At 42.4% G+C, this 9,834-nt stretch overlaps 1 protein-coding gene across 1 annotated transcript in view; it reads right to left on the bottom strand.

The window, feature by feature from the left end:
- Positions 1–4,289: 4,289 nt before the first annotated feature.
- PTPRJ (protein tyrosine phosphatase receptor type J) overlaps positions 4,290–9,834 on the bottom strand; it is a 146,907-nt gene continuing 141,362 nt past the window's right edge. Inside the window, exon 26 of the mRNA XM_084855422.1 lies at positions 4,290–9,200. Coding sequence (XP_084711548.1) covers positions 9,042–9,200 — 159 coding nt within the window. The 3' untranslated portion in view covers positions 4,290–9,041. The remainder of the gene's footprint in view (positions 9,201–9,834) is intronic.

Here is a 9,834-nt window from a genome sequence, read left to right as displayed (position 1 = left end):
TGGGCTGAGAGTGTGTGACTGACCCAAAGTCACCCAGTGAGCTTCCATGGCCAAGTAGGGACTAGAACCTGGATCTCCCAGCTCCCCGTCCAACACTCTTGCCGCTACACCACACTGGCAGTGGCAATGTGGAATTGTTGCAAGTGTCCTTCTAACAGACACCACTGGTGGATCAAATTCCCCTCCCCACACCTCAGATCTGCTCTGGAGGGTTGGGAGATCCACTGGAGCAGAGTCAGCGGCATGCTGGAGGCTTCAGGGAGGAGATGGGAAACTCCTGTTGGACAAGAGGAATTCTGCTTGTGTAACATTGTAGGTATCCTAGGGCAGTATCCAATGCTGCCCGCGCACTACTGGGACCGACTGCTAGCCGCAACAGGAAACTAGCGGTTACAAAGGCAATTGGAAACATGCCCAAACACTCATTTCTCGAAAGGCAGAGGTCAGCAGAGCTCGCAAAAGAAAGGTCCCCTGACCTGTCTTGTTCTGGAAGCTAGCATTTTGCCTTGTTTCCAGAGTTGTTCTAGGAAATGCTAGCTTCCTGTTGCGCTTGCAGTGGGTCTCGTGGGTGCAAGAGAAATAGATACTGTCTCTAGTCAGCTGTTGTGTTGTTCAGTCGTTCAGTCGTGTCCGACTCTTCGTGACCCCATGGACCATAGCACGCCAGGCCTTCCTGTCCTGCACTCTCTCCCGGAGCGTGCTCAAGTTCATATTCATTGCATCCGTGATGCTATCTAGCCATCTCATCCTCTGCCGTCCCCTTCTCCTTTTGCCTTCAGTCTTTCCCAGCATCAGGGTCTTTTCCAGGGAGTTTTCTCTTCGCATTAGGTGGCCAAAATATTGGAGCTTCAGCTTCATTATCTGTCCTTCCAATGAGCAGTCAGGGTTGATTTCCTTTAGGATGGACTGATTTGACCTCCTTGCAGTCCAGGGGACTCGTAAGAGTCTTCTCCAGAACCACAGTTCGAAAGCATCAATTCTTCGGCGCTCAGCCTTCCTTATAGTCCAGCTCTCACAGCCATACATTACTACTGGGAAAACCATAGCTTTGATTAGACGGACCTTTGTCGGCAAGGTGATGTCTCTGCATCTTACTATGCTGTCTAGGTTTGCCATAGCTTTCCTCCCAAGGAGCAAGCGTCTTTTAATTTCATGGCTACAGTCACCGTCTGTGGTGATCTTGGAGCCCAAGAAAGTAAAATCTGTCACTGCTTCCATTTCTTCCCCTTCTATATGCCAGGAAGTGATGGGGCCAGATGCCATGATCTTAGTTTTTTTAATGTTGAGTTTCAAACCAGCTTTTGCACTCTCCTCTTTCACCCTCAACAAGAGGCTCTTGAGATCCTCTTCGCTTTCTGCCATTAGGGTGGTATCGTCTGCATATCGGAGGTTGTTGATAATTCTCCCGGCAATCTTAATTCTGACCTCTGATTCATCCAACCCGGCATTTCTCATGATGTACTCTGCATATAAGTTAAATAAGCAGGGTGACAATATGCAGCCTTGTCGTACTCCTTTCCCAATTTTGAACCAATCAGTTGTTCCATCTCTGGTTCTTACTGTTGCTTCTTGACCCTCGTACAGGTTTCTCAGGAGACAGGTAAGGTGGTCTGGTACTCCCATCACTTTAAGAATTTGCCACAGTTTGTTGTGATCCACACAATCAAAGGCTTTAGCGTAGTCAATGAAGCAGAAATAGACGTTTTTCTGGAATTCTCTTGCTTTCTCCATGATGCAGCAAATGTTGGCGATTTGATCTCTAGTTCCTCTGCCTCTTCGAAACCCAGCTTGTACTTCCGGTAGTTCTCGGTTCGCATACTGCTGAAGCCTAGCTTGTAGGATTTTGAGCATCACCTTGCTGGCATGTGAAATGAGCGCAATTGTGCGGTAGTTTGAACACTCTTTGGCGTTGCCCTTCTTTGGAATTGGAATGTAAACTGACCTTTTCCAGTCTTGTGGCCACTGTTGAGTGTTCCAGATTTGTTGGCATATTGAATACAGCACTTTAACAGCATCATCTTTTAGGATTTTAAATAGCTCGGCTGGAATACTGTCATCTCCGCTAGCTTTGTTGTTACTAATGCTTCCTAAGGCCCACTTGACTTCACTCTCTAGGATGTCCGGCTCAAGTTCAGTGACCACACTCTCATGGCTATCAGGGACATTCAGATCTTTCCTGTATAGTTCTTCTGTGTATTCTTGCCACCTCTTCTGAATCTCCTCTGCTTCTGTTAGGTCCCTGCCTTCTTTGTCCTTTATCATGCCCGTCTTTGCACAAAACGTTCCCTTGAGATCTCCAATTTTCTTGAAGAGATCTCTAGTCTTTCCCATTCTGTTGTTTTCCTCGATTTCTTGGCATTGTTCATTGAAGAAGGCCTTCTTGTCTCTCCTTGCTATTCTCTGGAACTCTGCATTCAGTTAGGTATATCTTCCCCTTTCTCCCTTGCTTTTCGCTTCCCTCCTTTCCTCAGCTACTTGTAAAGCCTCATCAGACAGCCACTTGGCTTTCTTGCATTTCTTTTTCTTTGGGACGGATTTCGTTGCTGCCTCCTGAACAATGTTACGGACCTCCGTCCATAGTTCCTCAGGCACTCTGTCTATCAGGTCTAATCCCTGAAATCTATTCCTCACCTCCACTGTATACTCATCAGGGATATGATTTAGGTCATACCTGAACGGTTTAGTGGTTTTCCCGACGTTCTTCAATTTCAGCCGAAATTTTGCAAGAAGCAGCTCATGATCTGAGCCACAGTCAGCTCCAGGTCTTGTTTTGACTGACTGTATGGAGCTTCTCCATCTTTGGTTGCAAAGGACATAATCAATCTGATTTCGATATTGACCATCTGGTGACGTCCATGTGTAGAGTCGCCTCTTGTGCTGTTGGAAAAGAGTGTTTGCTATGATCAGCATGTTCTCTTGGCAAAACTCTATTAGCTTTTGTCCTGCTTCATTTTGTACACCAAGGCCATGCCTGCCTGTTATCCCGGTGATTTCTTGACTTCCTACTTTAGCATTCCAATCCCCTATGATGAAGAGGACATCTTTTTTTGGTGTTAGTTCTAGAAGGTGTTGTAGGTCTTCATAGAACCGATCAACCTCAGCTTCTTCAGCCTCAGTGGTTGGGGCATAGACTTGAATTACTGTGATGTTGAATGGTTTGCCTTGGATTCGTACTGAGATCATTCTATCATTTTTAAGATTGTACCCCAGTACTGCTTTTCCCACCCTTTTATTGACTATGAGTGCTACTCCATTTCTTCTAAGGGATTCTTGCCCACAATAGTAGATATGGTCACCTGAATTAAATTCGCCCATGCCTGTCCATTTTAGTTCGCTGATTCCCAAGATGTCGATGTTCAATCTTGCCATCTCATGTTTGACCACCTCCAGCTTACCTTGATTCATTGATCTGACATTCCAGGTTCCTAAACAATATTGTTCTTTACAGCATCCGATTTTCTTTTCACCGCCAGACACATCCACAGCTGAGTGTCCTTTTGGGTTTGGCCCAGCCGCTTCACTCTTTCTGGCGCTACTTGGAAATACCCTCTGCTCTTCCCCAGTAGCATATTGGACACCTTCCAACCTGAGGGGCTCATCTTCCGGCGTCATCTCTTTTAGCCTTGTGATACGTTCCATGGGGTTTTCTTGGCAAGAATACTGGAGTGGGTTGCCATTTCCTTCTCCAGTGGACCACATTTTGTCAGAACCCTCTGCCATGACCTGTCCGTCTTGGGTGGCCCTGCACAGCATAGCTTATGGCTTCACTGAGTTACGCAAGCCCCTTCGCCACAACAAGGCAGTGATCCATGAAGGGGCTAGTCAGCTGTAAGGGATGATAATTCTTAGCATTGATATAGCATCTTTCAGTTGTTCACAGCAGTTCACATAATTTCTCAATGATATTTGCACCTCTGAAAGGTAGACAGGTATTATAATCCCTGTACTTCAGACAGTGGCTGAGAGAAAAGTGGCTCGCCTAAGGCCACCTACCAAGTTCATGACTGAGGTGAGATATCTGACAAGGGCTTCTTGACTTATATCTCATCTTAGCCACTATACAATCTTTTACCAAAGCACCAAGGATACGGTCTTACGTAGGTTCTCATCTATTCTGTGGTGCCCTTATAAAAACATCTAATCTCCCACAGGATAATACCATGCAACTTTGCATGAACACACACTGTTTAAAGAACCGGGATTTAAGGATTTGAAGTTGTCTTAGAATGAGATGAATAATGGGAGAAGTTGATTAAATTATAGAGAATCAAAATGGAAGAACACACATTGAAAGCAATGATGTCAATGTTTTATTTAGTTACTTTTATGTCACTGAAAAGACAGTCAAACCATTAAAATTAAGGACAGTGTACTGCAAATATCTGTACAATGGATGAAACACTGAAAATTGTACTTAATTTGAACACACAATCATAATAGCAACATCTGATGCACAAAGAATACTCCCTTTTTAAAATTAGGCCTCACATGAAGAAAACACATCCAGTTAGAAATCTTGTCAAGCATTCAAAGAAGGGAGATGCACAGGGCTTTTGCTTTATTTTGCTGTTGCAGTAGTTCCCATTGCTTTTAAGTAAGATCTTATGTGTGTCTGCTCAGAAGTAAGTCCCACTGATCTCAAAAGGACTTACTCCCATGTATAGGAGTGCAGCCTAAGAGTCTAGCTGCTTTTTAAACATCACAGCAGCTTCTTTCTTTGGCAGTGGGAACTACTGTGGCAAAAACAGCAAGCAAGATTCCCACTTGCATGGCACAGTTATGTCCTTTCTTTGAAAACTGACCCATAGGTTGTTACGCCCAGTTTTAAGGCTAGGAATGGATGATTTGAACACTCCCAGCAACATTAATGACGCACTCTGAGGTGCTTTTGATAACTTCAAAGCCTAGATCAAAAGGAAATTATATAACAAGCAGACCAGTGAGAAACTATTCCTATTCAAGCCACTTTCCTTAGGTATCCAGCTGGCCTGTCTCCACACCAGCAAACAAACAGAGACAGACCAAGGCATTTTGGTGCCTTAGAAAAAACCAGTAGGGCTCCCATAGTGGTAAAAACAATACACTAAACAATTGACAATTAGCTGCCCTTTATTGCTGCCCCCAAATTTGCTGTCTGTTGTGAGCTACTTCACCCAGTCTAACAGTAGGGCCAGGCCTGCCAGAAAAACAAGTGCTTAGAATGGAACAGTGTGATATCCCAGACCATCACACTATGTTGCAGGTAATCAAGTGTGCGTGTTTGGAATTGGGTTGTTACAGCATCAAGTAAAACACATTTTCCTCCACACTGAGAATGCCCATGAGAGTGATTTGCGATCAGTAATGTTTGCCAGACTGGCTCGCTATCAGTCCCTGTTCGACCCTGTCCCAAACCTAGTTACTTGCTTCTGGGCACAGTTGTCTTCCACTGAACATAGCTGTCAGGGACAAGAGCCTAGTAGCATCCATTGTCATGATTATCATGTACGGAGAGTGGCCAGCAAGGGATTATTTGGAAAGGATCTAAGCAAAGAGCATACAGTACCTTTTCTCTCCCTCCTCCCTATTTTCTTTGTCCAGGTCCTAGACCACACAATGAATTGAGGCTATATGAAACATAATTGCTTACCTCTGATCCTTGGGCCATACAACTTTTCAAGCCCTGATTTAATCAATGTATTTACCAGTACAAACCTTAAGCATACAGCTCTTAAGAATATTTGCTTTGCCTAGAGAGGATGCCATTTATTTAGTGGAAATAGACATCAACTCTCATAACGTTTTAGACAAAGCAGTCATCTACACAGGAATGGACAGGTAAAAACCAATAGGCCAATTTTTTAATCTGAGACCACTCTTTGTAAGGCAAGTTCTTAAGTTTATTTATTTGCATGCTAACTAGAGCTGTCTCAGAATGCATGCACTGTTAGCATCAGTTATTGCGTGATTAGGATTTTATTCACAGATCAGTGATGCAGGAAAAGTCTTACACTTCTAATATATAATAGAGAAGTTTGCTTAATTATATGGAAAAGACTCTGGATGGGAATATGGCATGTATGAAACAGATGGATTTCTTCTTTTCATAAAAAAAATTAGGAACTATTTGGTCCAACACATCAAAATCCACTGCCATTCTACCTAATGCTATAGATATATATATAAAAAAACCCACACATGAGGGACTTCGGTAGAAGCAGAACAGGCTGGGAAACCATTTCCTGACTTTAGTGTGATCCGATTAAAAAAGATACAGCAGATTTGCCACACAAACTTTAGGCACTCCAGAACAGTGGAGTATAGTTTACTTTCAGCATTTTGCCTGCACAAGCTCAATGTCATTCAAAGGGGTTTTGCACCAAAAGAAAGCTGACGAGTGGAGCCCAGAATACTAAAATACTTTATAGATAGCTCTATAATACACTCAAAGATCATACCAGTTTCTAATGCTGCCAGCGCATTGACTAAAAGAAGTAACAACCCCCCTCCCATTTCCCAAACCACAAGTCCTTCATTACGAAATCCTTCATAGTTTTTACATCAGTGTACCAACAAAATTAATTTAATGGAGAACCGTTCAATTTTCATTAATCGTATCCATTACAATTACAGCAGCATAATGCAAACAAACAAAAATGATAGAGCAATTATATATCTTTGATAAACAACATTAAAAAATATATACCTCAGTTTTAACTGGCTAAAAGACATTCTGCAGTTGGCAGAATCAGTAGATCTTTGTATATTTACTTTTGATAAAATTAGAGTAAAGTCAATGAACCTTCCTGGGATCACTCCGCCATAGGAGTTCTTCAGTTTTTCGAAAACTATACATTTAAGAACATAAACCACAGAACAAAAAGGAAGAGACATTGAACCTGAGTAAAACTCTATGGAAATAGAGGCAATCATTCATTCAGTAAATCAAATATTGCACTTTTAAATAAATCCTTGTCATGTACAGGAACACAAAAATAATCAGATAGAATGGAGAGGGTCCTGTCCCCACCAATACCACATACAGCATTCATACACAAAGAAAACAATAGTTAAAGCTCAGAGGGATACATGGCTCTCCTCTTCCTCTAATGACACCATTAAGGGTCAATCCTCAAGATCAATTAAGGTGACAGCTATCAAGTGATAACTTTATGGTTCGGATGAATTGCTAACTGCACAGCTGGCATTCAAAGTTACCTACTGGATAGTTCTAACTCCTGTTGCCTGAAGCTTATTTGCACATGGTGAACCCAGCATTATTACCCTCCTGCAACTGCTCTGAAACCTGAGGATGTGGTGAGTGGCGGTGTGGTGATGCTGGACTTACTGGACGCTAGAGATGACTGCCTCTCCAGGCAGTTTGCGCCACCATGTCAAGTTTTTAGGTAGTCAGTGCATACTCAGCAGTCCTGCTTTCACAAGAATTGATTGGTCCTGTAGTTACATAATCAGGGCTGGGCCACACATTGGGCCAGTCACATGACTGCTGCAGCCCACCATGGCTTATTTTAGCCACAATGGGTTGTGCTGGGTGCTCGCAGCTGCTGTGAACATTCGACCTGTGGTGGGTGGTCGCTGCGACTTGGCGTCACCTCTGAGCCTGGCAGTGGTTAACAAACCACCCCCAAACCAAGAACAGCCCATGGATTGTGGGTGGTCTGTGGCAACAACTCACCCTTGCCAAGTTTGGATGTCATCATAAGCTGTGGTGACCACCTGCTGTGGCTTGAATATTCACAATGGCCACCAGTACATGCTACAACTCACCATGGCTTAAATAAGCCAGGGTGGTCTGCAGCAATTGTGCAAACTGGGTCATTCTTTAATTCTTTAATTTTTGCTTTGAAATTAGCATATTCCACAAAGCAGAACTAATCACTAAAGGAGAAAAAATACTCTTTCCTTGAGTTTTCCCTTACTGACCTCGGCCTCATTTGTCCTCATTGCTGATTAAAATGAATGGCTGTAGTGATTCACAGGATTATGTATACAGGCACCTCAGAAGCAGAGTTATGACATCAGACAAAACTTAATGGGTCACTATACCCAATCAGATTAAATGGCAGAGAGAGCAAATGAGGCTCAAGACAGTGAGATAAAATGAAGAAAAGAGTGCTAAGAAGTAGCATCAACCAGGGGTACAAAAGGGCATTGAAAGAATGCTTGTAACAAATGTCAATTTGTTTTGGAAATAAGTATTTTTCAACACATGAAAATGAACACGAAACTTGGCAAGTGTCAGCTTAACCATTTAAGAAAGTTCTATTTTATATAACCAAGGTATCACATGATTGCTGCTGTCCTCACATGATCAACTGAATTCATTCAACAGCAAAGACTTTACAGACTAAAGGAAAATACAACAAAAGGATTGCCCTACCATAAGGGAAGAATGAGCAAAGCTATTCCAAATAAGATATTGAAATTAATCTTATTTAAAATGTTATATTTCAACTGAGAATTTCAATACAAAAATATAGAACTCTGATCATGTTGTCTTTAGCAAAATAGCTAGAAAAAAGGCACAATTGCGTAATAAAATATTCTATTTGCAAAAGGTTGTTGTGCTCCTCTTTTAAATAAAAGGAACTTGAACAGTCACTGTTATGTAGATGTTCATTGGTTAAAGAAACCAATATACACAAACTAACATTTCTGGAACATGTCGAATAGAATCAGTGTCCGGTAAGTGTGAACATGAGTCTGATTTTTTTAAAGTAATTTAAGAATTATCTGTGTCATTCATTACTTTTGAAGTTTAAAAAGGGATCTCACCATTTAGTCAATGTGAGTTAATTTCATCAATAATATGATGCTTCTTCACCCTTCTCAAACAGAATTCTTCTGTAAAATACAGTATATTTTCCCTTAACATTATATAGAAACCACTGTTCCTATTGGAATTTTCAACTTGTGCATCTTCCAATCAATTATTTAAAAAGTGGGGGGGGAAGTCACTGCATATAAAGACATACAAAAACAGTGAATATTCCCGCTCCTATGTAAAAGGCATAAGTGGGTGGCATGCAGTTCCTTTGCAGTTATACGTGGTAGCCATTTGCCTTCCTAATATGTGGTGATGGTGTAAAGTTCTCATAGATTGCCATGGCATTTGTGTTCTGATATATAAGGTCTGCTTTCTTCTCTTTCTGGGATTTAATAATGTCCAAAACACACTGGTTTAGGAAGACATACTGGTCCTAAGGGGGAGAAAAGAAGACAATAAAATATTTATTACAGATTTCACATGATGCATCATTTTGAAGAGAGATGGTACACAACAATTACAATATATCCATGAAAGACAGGCAAAGGCAACTTGTAGCCCTCCAGATGATGTTGGACTGCAACTCCCATCAGCCCTAGCCAGCACAGCCAATAGTGAGGGATGGTGGGAGTTGCAGCCTAACAACATCTGGAGGGCTACAAATTGCTCTGCTAACCTTTAGTTGGGCAACTACAGGGTTAATCCTAAGGGCTCCTTGTGCAAACAGAAGGCACTTCTGTTCATGCGGGGGTGGGGGGAGGAATCTCTGATTTCTGCACATTCTTTCCAACAGCAGCTTTCCCCTGCATTACATCCCACCCCATTCGCAAGTGCGCTAGTACTCCCATACTGTGATGTAGCTGTTGCTTTCCTCCCCAGGTCCTGGAGTATGTATAAGAATGGAGAGGGTGTTAAAAGTCTCCATTATGCCCTATGGCAGGGGTGGACAACTTGTGGCCCTCCAGATGCTTTAGCCTACAAATCCCATCATCCCTCACCAATGGCTATGCTGGCTAAGGCTGATGGGAGTTGTAGCCCTCCAGATGTTTGGCCTACAAGTTGCCCAC

This window comes from Heloderma suspectum, chromosome 1 (genome assembly GCF_057233095.1).
Source record: "Heloderma suspectum isolate Gila_16-S chromosome 1, 16-S_ref, whole genome shotgun sequence".
Classification (NCBI taxonomy): Eukaryota; Metazoa; Chordata; class Lepidosauria; order Squamata; family Helodermatidae; genus Heloderma; species Heloderma suspectum.
Note: the sequence above shows the minus strand (reverse complement) of the source record. Positions and strands in the feature narration are given on the sequence as shown.